General features: G+C 47.6%; 1 protein-coding gene across 2 annotated transcripts in view; it reads left to right on the forward strand.

Annotated features, from left to right (window-relative positions):
* The window catches only part of SORL1 (sortilin related receptor 1), a 170,122-nt gene that overhangs the window by 139,246 nt on the left and 14,552 nt on the right, over positions 1-16,324 (forward strand). For both annotated transcript variants that reach the window (XM_061440624.1, XM_061440625.1), the window contains exons 36-43: positions 1,535-1,647; positions 1,893-1,997; positions 2,802-2,874; positions 6,598-6,680; positions 8,890-8,986; positions 11,284-11,468; positions 14,898-15,017; positions 15,943-16,107. In XM_061440624.1, coding sequence (XP_061296608.1) covers positions 1,535-1,647; positions 1,893-1,997; positions 2,802-2,874; positions 6,598-6,680; positions 8,890-8,986; positions 11,284-11,468; positions 14,898-15,017; positions 15,943-16,107 — 941 coding nt within the window. The remainder of the gene's footprint in view (positions 1-1,534; positions 1,648-1,892; positions 1,998-2,801; positions 2,875-6,597; positions 6,681-8,889; positions 8,987-11,283; positions 11,469-14,897; positions 15,018-15,942; positions 16,108-16,324) is intronic.

Here is a 16,324-nt window from a genome sequence, read left to right on the forward strand (position 1 = left end):
CGCAGTAGTTGACATTGGGTGACTGCACTTGTTCCCATGACCTTTGCTCCCCAGGTTTTGTGAACTTTTCATTCTCAGTTGCCGTCAGAACCGTGTTTACATTCGGAGATGTTAATATGAACTCCTGTTTATCTGTATGTGCATGCGTGTGGTTACACATAAAATCCTTATAGGTATGTGTATCTGCACAAGTTAGTGTAAGCATGCATTTCCTTGTTTCCTCAACTGGGAAGGCTGAAAAAACTTGGATAGTGTTGAGCACGCCTGTCACTCAGTCCAGGTTTCTAATGCTGCTCATCAGTAAAAGGACACAGGGCCCCTTGAAGGAGTCCAGGCCAGGGAAGGAGATCCGGAAGGTGGTCTGGCCAGGAAGGGAGGACGTGCTTACTACGTGAAGGCCGCCAGACAGAAAGACTAATGTCACGTGATAATGCTTATGTGTGGAAAAGAGAAAACTGGTACAAATGAACTTATTTACAAAACGGAAATAGACACACAAACATAGAAACCCAACTGGGGAATTGGAGTTGGTGACGGACAGGGAGGCCTGGCGTGCTGCAATTCATGGGGTCGCAAAGCGTCGGACGCGACTGAGCGACTGAACTGATAAATTAAGGGTATAAGAAACTCTAGGAGATAGTGAAGGACAGGGAAGTCTGGCATGCTGCAGTCCACGGGGTCACAAAGAGTCTGACCTGACTTAATGACTTATGACTTATCAACTTATGAATAATAAATTAGGAGGTTGGGATTAACAGACACTATTACTATAACAGATAGACACTACAAAACAGATAGACAACAAGGACCTACTGCATAGTACAGGGAAATATACTTTGTATAATGTAATAATCTATAGAGGAAAAGGATCTAAAAAATACATGTATATGTATGTGTATATACATATAAAAATATATATGTATATATATGTATCTCTGTGTACACACACACACACACACACACACACACATAAATGAACTTCCCAGGTGGCACTAGTGGTAAAAAACCCTCCTGCCAATACAGGAGACATAAGAGATGTGGCTTCGGTCCCTGGGTCAGAAAGATCCCCTGGAGGAGGGCATGGCAACCCACTCCAGTCCTCTTGCATGGAGTATTCCATGGACAGCAGCTACAATCCATAGGGTCGCAAAGAGTCAGACACAACTAAACCAACTTAGCACCCACGCACACATATGTAAATATGAGCGTTCAGGGCAGCTACCTGTGAGAATCAAAATCTCAGCCTGGAAGCCCCGGGCCAGTGCTGACTTAACCTGCCCAGGTGATTCCATCCTGCAGCCCTTAGGAGCCCCCCAGCCTATGTCAGACTCTCTGAACCATTGTTGGTCTGACGGGTGGACAGCAGGGAGGAAAGATGTTCCATCAGCGGGAAGACCAAGCTAACACCCCTTTCTGGTGCTCAGGTCCCACGCTGGCCCTGGATGCTTTCTCGTGTGTGTTTTAAGCTCAGGGAAGTTCCTCCAGTTGACAAGGATGCAGATGGATTTTAACCCCACATGGCTTCTTTTTCCAGTGCCAGACGCCCCTCAGAGCCTCCAGCTGTCGCTGCACAGGGAAGTAGAAGGAGTGATCATGGGCCACTGGGCCCCTCCCGTCCATACCCACGGCCTCATTCGGGAGTACATCGTAAGTTCCTTCCAGGAGTGGGCAGTGCGTGTGGGTGAGCGTGGGAGATGGCTGGGTCTCCTGGAGCAGAATCATGTTCTGTGTGATGCGGACTCAGTTTGGTACCGCCTTATAATCATCCATCTGCTGGGACACTTTGCATCCCACCTTCCCCTCTCTCCTTATGCCTTTTTGTAAGGTGTTACGATGCCCAGACCTTTGGTACCTGTTCATGGTATAGTATTTTTATTTTTCTCTCTCTTCAGGTAGAATACAGCAGGAGTGGTTCCAAGATGTGGGCTTCCCAGAGAGCTGTTAGCAACTTTACAGAAATAAAGAACCTACTGGTCAACACTCAGTACACGGTCAGAGTGAGTGTCCGCACACGTTTCAGCCGTCTGGCTGGGTGGCCTGGGAACATGGGGAGATGGTTGCACTTTCATGAGAACTCCATGCCTTCTTTGACGAGGTGCTGACTAGTGGTCTGCTCAATACCCCGCCCCTTGCTCTGGGAGCTCGTTTTCTTTTAGTCTCTCAAATCGAGGCCTCAAATCAGCCTGCACTCAAATAGCTGAGAATTGATTATTAATGCAGTTCTCCCTGCTATTAACCCAGATATTCTGCTAGCGTTCCAGTTCCAATTTTGCACCCACCTCTTTTCTGCTTATCTTTAGCTGCAGGGAGAGACAGAGCTGTGATAAGTGGCATGTATGAAATGATCTTCTGGAGTTCTTATGAAATAGATTGTCAACATCTTCAGTAGAAAAAGGAGTTGGTGCAAAACATGTTTGGAGACCACTGAGTGCATTCGCAAGCTCCCTTACACTGAGAGTCTCATACCTGTGTATGGTTATGCATATATGTGGACATACGCATGCACGCACGCACGCACGCACTCCCTCTCACACCCCTGCCCTTTACAAAAACTTTGACACCTGTCAGTCAACAGAAATTTCATAAATTCAGCTTTGTCCCAATTCCCTTTCCCCAGGTTCCCTCCTGTGCTCTCTTTCCCCGTCTTATTTCCCTTGCAGGTGCCTCAGACTGTCTTGCATCCCTCTGTGTGTATTTCTTCCATCCATATTGCCAAAGCCTCACCCCTTTTGCCCACTTGGGATTCTCGCTGTGTGGCATGTTGCCTTTATTTCATACTAATTCACACTCTGATTTGAAAGGTGGCTGCGGTGACCAGTCGTGGAATAGGAAATTGGAGCGATTCTAAATCCATTACCACCATAAAAGGACAAGGTAAATGATCCCAGCATTTGCAGATTTAGAGAAGCTAGAAACCCTTAGAAAAAACTCTGTGTGACTGGCAGATGAAGACGCATAGATCAGAATAGTTCACACAACCTCCCTCCCCACAACAGGTGAACTTCTCTGGGTGTCTCTGCAATGCTTTAGACATGAAGTCTTTCTGGGGGGACTGTTGATCATTCCTCCTCCTATATGCTATGCAATGCTAAGTCACTTCAGTCGTGTCCGACTCTGTGCGACCCTATAGCCCACCAGGCTCCCCCATCCCTGGGATTCTCCAGGCAAGAACACTGGAGTGGGTTGCCATTTCCTTCTCCAGTGCAGGAAAGTGAAAAGTGAAAGTGAAGTCGCTCAGTCGTGTCCGACTCTTAGCGACCCCATGGACTGCAGCTCACCAGTCTCCTCCGCCCATGGGATTTTCCAGGCAAGAGTACTGGAGTGGGGTGCCATTGCCTTCTCCGTCCTCCTATATAGAACTGGGCATCTGTTGTAGCCAAAGCATACAGGTGGATTTCTGAAGGCCGCCACGCCTGACTCTGCTTCTCTGCAGAGTATCCGTGACAAAAGGAGTCCTCCTTTCTCAGCCAAGATAAAAGATGGTCTCGTCCATGTCGTCTGTGGGGTAAGAGAGTACCCCATATACTCTCTTGTAAGAGAGTGCCATGCCTACACTCGTTACTGCTCTGGGGAAGCCAACAACAACACATAGGTGGCAGCTTCTGTTTTTCTATCGCTAGAGCTGATCAAAGTCATGGACGTGGAAGGCTGTCATGCCAGCTGCTCTGCATATACCAGCTTATCTCATTGAGCCCTCAGAACAACTATAAGGACAGATAAGGGAGTGGAAAGGTTGTGTCATTTGCACATAGAGCTGTGGTTGGAACCTGATCTGCTGACTCCAGAACCTGAGCCCTGAACCGCTGCAGGGCCTGCCTTCTGGGCCGGGCTCCTCACTGGGCACGCGTGCCTCACATGTGCCGCCACCCCATCCTCGGTGTGGAGTAGGAGCCAATGAAGTGACGGATGAGTGAGTGAATTGAAGCAAGTGAATGGAAGGCTCTGGCACTCAGTGGGAGACATACCAGCTCATCTTCCTGGTTCTAGCCTTGGCACTTTCGTTTCTGGATTGGCGGGCGGGTGCAAAAGCTGGAAATGCCACCAGGAATGTGATCAGGGGATTTTGCTTTAACCTGAGTCTGTGAGAAATAGGCTCTGGGTCTTGAAGAATCACTGTCTGGTTGCCTTTAAAAACATGGGGTGGTTCAGATCAGTGCAGGGGCCAAGCTGAACTTCATGAAGCCAGCCAGTCCGTGAAGCAGGGAGATTGTACATGTTGGAAAATGTGTGTTGAGTTCACACTTCCTTAGAGTTGTGTTTTGTTTTGTTTTGTTTTTAGTGATTTTTGGCTGTGCTGGGTCTTTGTTGGTGCAAGGGTTTTTCTCTGGTTGCAGCAAGCAAAGACTACTCTATAGTGCTGTGCTTGGGCTTCTCATTGCAATATCTTCTTGTTGCAGAGAATGGGCTCTAGGGTACATGGGCTTCCATTGTTGCAGCTCATGGGCTCTTGAGCACAGGCTCAATAGCTGTGGCTTAGTTGTTCTGCAGCATGTGGGATCGAACCCCTGTTCTCCTGCATTGGCAGGTAGATTGTTTACCACTGAGCCACCAAAGAAGCTCCTCCCCTAGAGTTTTGATTGTGGTATTATTTTCCTCTACAATCAGTCAGAACATACTGACTGTACCTACTGAAAAGGAGGGACATTGGAAAGTCATCAGAAAAACAGGTAGCATCTTGAATTCCTCATCACAGTTCACACCTGCATTTGAAAATCTCAGTGGTTGGAGGTTGGTTACTTCTCTCAGGAGACCTGGGTTCGATCCCAGGGTCGGGAAGATCTCCTCGAGAAGGAAATAACAATCCACTCCAGTGTTCTTGCCTGGGAAATCCCATGGATAGAGGAGCCTGGGGGGCTACAAGTCCACGGGGTCGCAAAGAGTTGGACATGACTTAGCAATTAAACAGCAACAACAGTGATCTTTAGGATGAATCTCAACTCATCATACGTGTATTGGTTAGAAGGCAACTGTGTGCAGAGTCAAAAAGCGTGTGTTATGATCTGTCTGTGACCTCGGGTCCTAGTAATGTAAGAAGATGGGATTTGAAACAGCAGGAGTGTCACCCAGAATGACCACCGTCATAGTGGACACGATGGGTTAATGGTAACAACAGCCACCATATTTTGAGCACTGCAGCAAGCACCTTGCAGGTTGTTTTTATAGGAATTAATCTCTCCGAATCCTTATCAACCCAGTGAGTATTCTTATACTCATTTGGTAGCTGAGGACACTGGGACTTGGCGAGGATTGTGCTGTAACTCCCACCACTATGATTATAACCCAGGTCAGGTTTATAGCAGCACCTGAACTATTTTGCTCTGAGCTGGCTGCCTGCAACTCCTAATACCCTTTCTTCTTCTGCATGCTGTGTTTTCCTCAAGCCCACTTTTATTGAACATCTAGAGAGACTCCTGTAATGTTTGAACCATCTCTTTGCCACCAAGTCTTAGCTACTCCTTTGGGTCTTTCTTGCCTTGCTAATATAAAAGGCATATGTGCTGAGAATCTAATCCATTTGAATATTATATTCTGATGAAGCTGACCCCATCAAGCCCTCTTAGCTTACACCTGTGGGACACTGTTGGGTTTCTGGTGGGTAGACATTCAAAATGACCAGTGTGGTGCTATTCACTTGAGCCAAGAGGAACCCTTTTCTCTCTGCTACCCTTTCCCTGCCCCCTTAGCTCCCAGGCTGAGCTCTGGCATTTTTTTTAAATTAGATTAATTAATTAGGCAGCATGGAGTCTTAATTGTGGCGTATAGGATGTTCTGTTGGGGCGCACAGATTCCCTAGTTGTAGTGTGTGGCTTAGTTGCTCCGTGGCATGTGGAGTCTTAGTTCCCCGACCAGGATTGAACCCACATCCCCTGCATTGCAAGGCAGATTCTTAACCACTGGACCACCAGGGACGTCCCAAGCTCTGGTCTTTATGAGGATGCCAGTATCTCATCAGGTCTTTAATCTGTCGTGGGTGGGACTTTACCAGAAAACGAGAAAGGGAACTTTGAGTATCAAGACACATATTATTTTACTGAATTTTGCCATCTCTGTCAAGTACAGATGGTATCTCTAGGTTTAGCAAGGACAGGTAGCTTGCCCCAGGGCACACGGTTTCTAAGTGTCTCAACAGGAATTTGAATTCCAGGGCCCAGATTCTTTCCATTTCGTCCCACATACGTCTACAAGTTAGGACTTAAGATTTAGCATGCTGTCAACCTTCAAAAAGGACCTGAGGCCGCTGGGACTTCACTGGTGCCAGTGAAGGTGGTTCCCAGTGTGACCCCCAGACTTTGCAGAACCAGGCTGAAGCTGGGCTGACTCGGGGCATTTACATAATGGGACTTTTCTGCTCCACCTAATTGCCAGGATAGCTGACCCAGCCGAGATAGTTCTGTGTTCACCAGGCAACTGTGGACCCAGCCCCAGCCTCAGGACAACAGTGGTCAAAGCATTAGAAGAGTCAGAACTGCCAAAGCAAAGCCTTTTCTTCCCCAGCTGAAAGATTGCTTTGTCCCTTGAGTTGAAAACTGTGAAGTCCTGCCTCCTTCACTTTTCATCACATGGTTTCTCTCTTTGGATCCTTTTTTTTGTTCTCAGTGATCCCACCACCAGACATCCGCATTGACAGCTATGGTGAAAATTTTCTAAGCTTTACTCTCTCCATGGACACGGACATCAAGGTAATGTGGACATTTCAAACCAGCAGTCAGGTGGGGCTTTATTTTGCGTGGGAACCGATAGAGCAGAGGACAGGAAGATTAAGAGAAAAGAATGACTTGTTCCAGCGAAGCTAAAATACCACACCTAGGTTGGCTCCTTCCCTCATGAAGAACAACTGGAGTCTTCCCATGTAATTATTCCGCCTCAGCCTGGTGCCTTTTTTTCTTTTTAACCATATAATTAAATGGTTCACAGCTACAGTGCAAATAAAGAGTTGGTGTTAACAGAATATGTTTGCCCTGTAATTTTCAGCTTTATTGGATTTCCTGGTTGCTGAGCGCTAATGCAGAGGTTCCCGCAGTGGAAGAGGGTCTTAGGGAAGAGTCAGATGCCTCGGACACATATCCACCAGTGTGCACCCAGCGTCCTTCCCCTTCCAGCACCTTCATCCCCTCCGCTTGGTCCATCAGCGTGGCCACCTTCCCCGTAGTCGTCTGTGTCCCCTGGTTTCTCAAGTTGCTGTTCACCTTTCATGGTGTTTTTTCCTCTTTGTTTTTCCTCACATCTATCCCAGTCTGTGAAGTTGTGGTGGGACCAAAGGCTTGCAGAGTCCTCGTGCCATCGACTGAGCTACAGTGTGGTCTCAATGCTCTTGGCTTCTGGGACCGCTGATGCCAGAAATGGCCTTGTGTGGACCCTGTCTCTTTAGTCTTTGGTCTTGAACACATTTTAATTTGGGTCATTGTCTAATATTTTTAAAGACTTTTAGGTCAAATCTTTCTGTGAGCTCAGGACTCAGAAGAGGTAGTCTTTCCTGACTCATGGATATATTTGCTTCTGTTAGACAGTGGGGGCTTTCCTGATGGCTCAGATGGTAAAGAATCTGCCTGCAATGTGGGAGACCTGGATTTGATTCTGGGTCAGGAAGATCCCCTGGAAAAGAGAATGGCAACCCACTTCAGCATTCTTGCCTGGAGAAGCCCATGAGATCTGACCAATCCACCTTTGTTGTGACCTCTTGGCCTTGACTGCAAGGACTACCTGAGTTATGCATGCGTGTGTGTGTGCTAAGTTGCTTCAGTGTCCGACTCTTTTCGATCCTATGGACTATAGCCTGCCAGGCTTTTTTGTCTATGGGATTCTCCTGGCAAGAATACTGGGGTGGGTTGCTATGCCCTTCTCTAGGAGATCTTCCTGACCCAGGGATCGAACCCACGTCTCCTGCAGCTCCTGCACGGCAGGTGGATTCTTTACTGCTCAGCCACCAGGAACGCCCATCTGAGCCAAGATGGACCCTTAATTACTGTAACCTAATTACCTTTTCAAATTTTCTTCTTTCTTCCTTTTTAGTTGGTTCTTGTCCTTTTATTTTGCATTAATTTTTTTTTGTTTCATTGAATCTATTTAAAAATATTTTAAAATTGGAGTATAATTGTGTTAGTTTCTGCTGTACAGTAACTTAAATCAATTATATGTGTACATATATCCTCTCTCTCTTGAGCCTCCCTCCTTCCATCCCACCCCTCTAGGTAATTGCAAAGCACTGAGGTAATCTGTCTGTGCTGTACAGCAGCTTCCCACTGGCTTTCTGTTGTACACGTTGTACTGTGCATATGTTTGGCCCGTCCTTTCCTTCTGCCCCTGTATCCACAAGCTCATTCTCCATGCCTGCGTCCCTGTTCCCATCCTGCAAATAGGGTCGTCAGTAACATTTTTCTAGATTGCATATATATATATGTGTATGTTAGTTGTTAGTTGCTGAGTTGTGTCCGACTCTTTGCTATCCCACGGGCTGTAGCCCACCAGGCTCCCTTGTCCATGGGATTCTCCAGGCAAGAATACTGGAGTGGATTGCCATTCCCTTCTCCAGAGGACCTTCCTGACCCAGGGATCGAACCCAGGTCTCCTGCATTGCAGGCAGATTCTTTACTGTTTGAGCTATAGGGAAGACCCTATATATGTGTGTGTGTGTGTATGTGTGTACATACATGTTAATACACAATAGAATCTATATTTTATATTATAAATTGTTTCACATTCATTTTTAGAAGTAGGGAGGAGTATGATTGTTCAGTGTTAGCACAAATAGAACTGGTCTAAGGATCCAAAGGACCAGCCCTTTATAAGAAGGGAGATACCCAGGGAACAGCAGAAAAGTTCTGCCTTTCATGTCTGGTGAGGTCTGTGCGTGAGCACTGCCCATGTAACATGGCTCTTGATTCTTGGCAGGTGAATGGCTATGTGGTGAACCTCTTCTGGTCATTTGACACCCACAGACAGGAGAAGAGAACGTTGAACTTCCGAGGGATCGTCTCGTCGCAGAAAGGTAGTGTCCTGGAGCTAGTCGGTGTGTAAGCAGGAAGGAGGAAGGCTAGACTGAGGCTTTCCTGGCAGTAGAGCTCGTGTAGGGGGCCGGGAAAGGCGAGGGGTCTTCTCTGCAGCTGTTCTGAGTGGGCCCGTGTTGTCCATGGAGGATCCTGTCAGTGGCTCCTGAGCCCAGGTGAGGAATCCACTGGGTGGTTCCCCAAATCCCTCTTCTAATCTGATGGCTCTTCAGGGAAGTTGGAGGCTTAAAAAGGATGAAACGCTGGAAAGAAGACAGATTAACCTTTTATAGTTGATGTTTTCCCTCCCCAAAGAGAGAATTCTCAGGATTAGTTACCTCTCTATTTACTCCCCTGGTTTGCTCCTCTTTTGATGATATTAATACAAGGTGGTGTAGGGCTGCTGCTTAATTGGCATTTTGTAAATATTTGTTGAACAAATAGGCCAACAGACTGAGAGAAGAAGGGGTTCCAGTTCCTTTTGGATCTGTGCAAATAGTGAGTCTCAAAGTCCTCATATCTGAAAATAGGCTAAAGGAAGGATTTTAATTGCTTCTAAGACAGAACTTTCAATGGCCAAGGCTGCATGTGAATGTAGAGAAGGACATGAGAGCTTCTTTTCCCTTCTAACCTGTTTGCAAAGTGCTTCCAATCCTAACAAGTATTCTATAATATAAGTATACACATACATAGGTTGCCCAAGGAGGTTATGCAAGAGTAAAGCTATCATTGGGCACTTAGCTTGTGCAAGCATTTACCCGGCAGGCACTCTATGTGTGTTTTTTTACCTAACACTTCAAAAATGATGTTGCGGGATATCCTCATTTTATGGATCAGGACATAAGGTTCAGGGATCGAGTGGTTCCCTCAGAAGGCAGCAGAGCCGGGATTGGAAGCCACATCTCTTAACTCCGAAGGCTGCAGTCTCATTGCCCCCACATCACACCAAGAGAAACTGGTGGAGTCAGGGACAAAAGTCCTACGAGCCATTGCCTGAGACCCACAAAGACCTGCTTCTTGCCAGGGGTCATGCAAAGCACTTGTTGACGAGCATTTTCTTTTTTATTCCCTGCAACAGCCAGCCACCGTAAGTGCTGTTATTCTACATCTTACCTTACCAACAAGGATATGGACTTGGAGAGTCTGAGTACTTCATTCTTGGCTTATGCAACCATGAGGCGTAGAGTCAGGCTTTGAACCCAAGTCCTCTTGACTCCAAAGGCTGTCCTCTTAGCATATCTTTCTTTTTTTTTTTCAACTTGATATTTATTTCTACTGAAATATAGTTGATTTACAATGATAACAATGATTTGCAACGTTACCTTTACAATGTTAAATTCCCGTTAAGCATATCCTTCTTATGGCTCACTGCTCTTTTAGTTTCTGATGACATTTTCCCGACTTAGAAAGGGGCACATCTTTATTACAGAAAATTTAGAAAACAAAAAAATGTATAATGAAATTTTTGAATTCCTGTAATTTCACTTCCTAGGGAAACCACTTTTATTAATAATTTTGAGTACTCCTAACTTCGTATTTTTCCTCCTCATTGACTTCTTTATGTATACTGCATATACTTTTACCTCCCGCCTTTTTTACTGACCCTAAATCACAGAATTTTCTAGTCGCACTATGTATTCTTGGGAACAACTTAGAGCGGCTGTGTAACAGTTCATGGATACACGTGAATTTCACGGATGCACCTTATTGTTGCCTTCTTGTCGGGTGGTCAGATGATTACAATTTTTCCTGCTGAAACAAATACCGTGACAGACATCCTGGTTGCACACATTTTTGGATCCTTCTCTTGTACCTGGATTGAAGGTTATGAAGGATTCCAAGACCCTCACAAGGCCAAATGGCTCTCCACAAGGATCGTACCACTTTATATCCACAGATGGTCGGCTTTAAAGGAATTTTTCCATGCCCATGCACTGTGTTATTTGCAATTTTCATTAATAAAGCATGCCGAGTGAATTCATAAAATCATAAACTTCCTACAACATGAGAGACTCACTTAAATGGAGAGGTTACATTGAAAAGCTAGGTGGACTTCCCTGGTGGTCCAGAGGTTACGATTCAACACTGCCAACACAGTGGGTGAGAGTTCGGTCCCTGGTTGAGGAGCTAAGATCCTACATGCTGCATGGCACAGTCAAAAGATAAAAAGGAAAAAAAATGTAAAAAAATACTGTGTACATATAAAGACATGTGCAAAAGAAAAAAAATTTTTTTTTAATTTAAAAATTGAGTGTGCGTATAAAGACCACGGCTCCAGCCCTTTGTCCCTGTTCCCCAGTTGGCAACCTGACAGCTCATACGCCCTACGAGATTTCTGCCTGGGCCAAGACCGACCTGGGGGACAGTCCTCTGGCATTCAAGCGTGTCACAACCAGAGGTGTCCGCCCACCCGCTCCGAGCCTCAAAGCCAAGGCCATCAATCAGACGGCAGTGGAATGCACCTGGACCGGCCCCAGGAATGTGGTAAGTCAGCCCGGATGACCTCTGCAGAGTGAGGATGGACCCTCGCCTGGCACTAGACCACCGGCCGCCCCCAGGGCTTCCCCCGCCGCTGCTTTGTTTCCTTATCCCAAACACATGCTACCCTCTTGGTCAGCTCTGGATTACCTCCCAGAGGCACCTGACATCCCTTTCTACAACCTGGCCTGGCATCTAAGAAGAAAGAACCCCTGTTTAAGCCGAGTATGAAGAGGGGTCACATTCCTGATCAGGCACTGCAGCGGGGGTGGGTTTTACCTGGGGATGGGTGAGAAGTCAGTTGCCTTGACAATGATTATCGCACCTGAGGACCATGCCGGGGTTCCTCTCGCCCCTCCCCACCTGGGGGATCCCCCACTCACAGGTTGCCTTCTCAGGCACCCCGCCCCCGCCAGACATGCCTCCCTATTCATTCCAGGGCCCCCACTGCACTTGTACGTGGGTCTTTTTGTTTCTTTTATTTATTCATTTTAACGCATCTGATGCACTGGGATTAGATCCGTGCTTCTTTTTGAGTCTGGTTTTGCCTTCCCACCCTCCCCAGTGCGCACCTTCCTTTGCTTTTAGGCACACCTTCCCAGGGCTGTTTTCACCCGCCTCCTGCCTCTGCCCCATGGCTTCTGCTCTGTCTTGCCTGGAATCCTTCCCCCACCTGCTGTGCAGTCAACTCCTAGCTCTTCTACTCGGTCTCCTGCCCTTAAGAACTGAATCCTTAGAGTTGGTGCCATGCAGCCTGTTTCATCAGACCCTGCGAATCTGATTTGATATCTTCTGTCTACTCTCATCTCCCTAACTAGTTGATAAGATCTTGAAGGGAAGGGTCATTTTCTGAGTTTTCCAAATGGAAAAGTGTGTGGGACTAAATCTGTAAGAATCCTCAGTGGCTGGTGAGGAGGAATTGGCCTCTGTCTTCTGAGGGCGTATCCATTGTGCAATGCGGGCAGCACTGGTTCATGGGGAAAGAACCAAGGTTTGCCAGGAATTGTCTGTGAGCTCAGCCATGAAGAAGGAAGGGGAGGTGAGAGTTGTTGAGCACCTACCGTGTGCCAGGCACGATGCCCACCCTCCACCCGCGATCTCCTACTTCCTACTTTTATCAGCTCTGTGGGGTAAATGTTTCTGCTCTACCAGTGAGGAGACCACGGCTCGGAGGGGTGAGGTCACTGGCCACAGTCAAGGGTTAGTAAGCAGCAGACTGAGTTAGAGCTCAGGTCCGGCTGGAGTAACAGCCTGGGCGCTTCTGTCGCTCTTGAACCTCACTCTGAGGCAGGGACGGGGATGAGATGCCCAGAGCCAGGCTCAGGGCTCCGTTTTACCTGGAACCGGACTCTCCTCAGAGAGGGGCCTCTTTGGTTTATGTGCCCAACTCAGGCCTGCCTACCTGTCACACCCAGCCATCTGCAGAGTGGGGTGTTGTGTATAGAGCACCGGTCTGCGACTTGATTTTGGTATCTTATCACATGTGAACTTGGAGAAGGAGCCTCCTCCATGTTGAGAGTCTGCTTGCACTCATGGTAGCCTTCTGAGGGTCAGGGGCCCGTGGAGTGCCCTGAATGAAGCCCTCAGCTCCCACGTGTCTCCAGCTCACTGTGGATGCTGGAGTCTCACCCAGAGTTGTTGTCTCCCCGACAAGAGCTGTTCCCATCACTGTCAAGTGTGGCCTTCTTACACCCTGGCTCCCTGGGCTCTGGGGTCCCCTTTCCTGGCCCTTGGCTGGAGCCCCCATCACGTGGTGGCCCCAGGCGCATCCTCTCCAGGGTCAGACCTTCCTGCACCCTGAGTCCCCCTCTGCTGTCCCATCTGAGCTTGCTCATTCCCCTATTCCTGCTCCATTCCTATTTGTTTATCTGGGAATGAGAATCCCTGATGGGTTTCCTGCACCCCCGGGGCTTCTCCAGACCTATACGGTTTTCAAGTCCCCTGTCTTGCCTGCTTATATGCTCGTGGAGGAAATGCCCTCTGTCTCTACCTTACAAAGAAAGCTTCCTTACACTTACCCTGTTATAAACACATGCAGCCTTCACTTTTCCCACTACAAGGGCCATCAGACTCCCACCTCCTGCTTTAAACTCCATGTATATCACTTAGGGTTAATAATGGCTGCATAGAACAGGAGTGGCTTTCAACAGTTTATTTCCCTCCTAATTATGAGTTGTTCAGAGTTTGGAATTCAGCCATCTAGGGCTTCTATATCAGCAGCATGGTTTGACCCATTTCCCATGCCCTACTAATAAAGGTCTGTATAGTCAAAGCTGTGGTTTTTCTTATATGGATGTGAGAGTTGGACCAGAAAGAAGGCTGAGCACTGAAGAATTGATGCTTTCAAACTTTGGTGCCAGAGAAGACTCTTGAGAGTCCTTTGGACAGCAAGGAGATGAAACCAGTCGATCCTAAAGGAAATTAACCCTGAATATTCCTTAGAAGGACTGATGCTGAAGCTCCAATACTTTGGCCACCTGATGCAAAGAGCTGACTCATTGGAAAAGATTGAGAGTAAGATTGAGGGCAAAAGAAGAAGGGGGCGACAGAGAATGAGATGGTTGGGTGGTATCACTGACTCAATGGACATGAGTTTGAGCAAACTCCAGGAGGTGGTGAAGGACAGGGAAGCCTGGCGTGCTGCAGCCCATGGGGTTGCAAAAGTTGAACACAACTTAATGACTGAACGACAACAACAGCCAGTCCCCTGCCAGCCTTGCCTGTGGCACCACCTTGCAGCCTAGGGCTTGGACTGGACCCCATCGCCTTGTGTACTCCGTGCAGCGGGAGGGGGAAGACGTGCTCTCCCTGCATTTCCCTGAGCCCCCACTGAGGTCCCGCCCAGGATGTCTGCTGGCATCTTGGTGAGCATCCCTGTCACTTGGCCTCTCCTGCCTGGAGGAGGGAGGTGGGATGCAGGCTTGTTTCCAGGTAGCAACTCTCACTAAGAACCAGGATTCTACTGCGGGAGGAGGGGAAGACAGGGACCTGCTGGGCAGCCGGCAGTGTCCCCCCTCCCGCCACACGCTATCTCCACCAGCTTGCACACTTGCTATCCCCATCGCACTAGAAGAGTGTCCCCACTTTTGGTCATTCCCTCTTTTCCCCAGCTTATCGTGCAGTCTTCTAGTATAGCTTCCAGGAGTTTTGTATTTACAACTTGTTATTTATAAATCTGTTTTTCTTCTTTGCCTGGCTTTACTCAAGAAAGCGAGCTCTGAGGACAGAGACCACATCTTATTTATCTTCGTAGGTGGGAAGCCACTGCCTGGCCCAGGGTGCCTTCTCTGTAAACGCTGATGAAATAGATGCCAAGTGAAGACTTCTTTGTGCGCTCATGTGGAGCGGTTCCCAGGGTCTTAAATCAGGGCTTTCATGGGAGTGAGGTCACCGGCCGTTGAACTGGTGCCCTTTTCTGATCTCTCCTTTTACCAGGTTTACGGTATCTTCTATGCCACGTCCTTTCTTGACCTCTATCGCAATCCCAAGAGCTTGACTACTTCGCAGCACAACAGAACAGTCCTTGTCAGTGGGGATGAGCAATATTTGTTTCTGGTAAGTTTCCTAATGCCAGGAACACAGAGGAATGTTTTATTTTTTGAGGATGTCTTAATTGCTGGGCTCCAAGCTCAGACCTAGGACCTGGGGAGCTGGAGATGCGGATTCCAGGATCCGTGTGTGTGTGTGTACGTGTGTGTGTGTTCAGCGTGAGGGGGTGGGAGGAGGGAAGGAGAGAGATGAGAGGATAGTTCTTCTCCACAAGCATCAGGTTTTTACTTGAAGCACAGAATGAACGGCCACTTAACCATCTGCAGCTCCTTGTGCAGGACTGAGAACTTGGTAAATGGGTCTCAGGAATAGATAAAGCTTGTATCAGATTCCACTTCTAGGAATTTAGCCATGCTTTTACATGTGTGCCAAGGTGTATGGAAAATCATGTTTGGACTACTATTACTTGTGAAAACAAAAGATTTGAAACAAACATCTATCGGGAGAAGACTGATTAAAAGTATTACAGCTTATCTTTGAGATGGAATACAGGGCAGTCATCCAACACAAATATAACAAACTAAATGTACTGATTTGGAAAAATTCCCAAGCTGTATTATTAAGTAAAGGAACCAAAGAGCATAATTATGTGTGTAATGGTTTTCCATTTGTGTAAAAAAGTTAAGGGCAATAAGTTATACATGCACACACATGCATAAGCACACACATGTATGTATGTATGTATCTACACGCACACCCTCCCATCCCTGTGTATCTGTGCTTATATTTGCATTGGACATTTCTGGAAGGAAGCATGTAAAATCATTACTAGTACTGCCTGTGGGAAATGGACGAGAGATCTGGGGTAGGTGGGGCTTACCCTGCATCTTTTTGTATGCCTTGAATTTTAACTGTGTACAAGTGTCATTGCCTTGTTGGGGAAAAAATAGTTTGCTGACCACTGCGTGAGTTTGTGTGGTGTTTGTTTCAGGTCCGGGTGGTGGTGCCTTACCAGGGGCCGTCCTCTGACTATGTCGTGGTGAGGATGATCCCGGATAGCCGGCTTCCTCCCCGTCACCTGCATGTGGTCCGTATGGGCAAAACCTCTGCTGTCATCAAGTGGGAATCCCCGTACGATTCTCCAGACCAGGACCTGGTGAGCAGGCCAGGCGTGCTGGCGACCTTGCTTATTCTGGACGTGGTTTGGTTTGGGGGCAGGAAACCGAGGCCTGGTGCGTGGAGCTCAGCAGGAGCTCCCCCCCCTGCCCCGCCATTTCCGCCAAAGACAGGGTCCTCATAGGTATCTCCTCTTTGCTGTCATGTCCTGGCTGCTGTATTGGTTTGTTCCTCCTTTTCTCTGCCTTCGCCAACAG

The sequence above is a fragment of the Bos javanicus genome, chromosome 15, assembly GCF_032452875.1.
Source record: "Bos javanicus breed banteng chromosome 15, ARS-OSU_banteng_1.0, whole genome shotgun sequence".
In the NCBI taxonomy this organism is placed as follows: domain Eukaryota; kingdom Metazoa; phylum Chordata; class Mammalia; order Artiodactyla; family Bovidae; genus Bos; species Bos javanicus.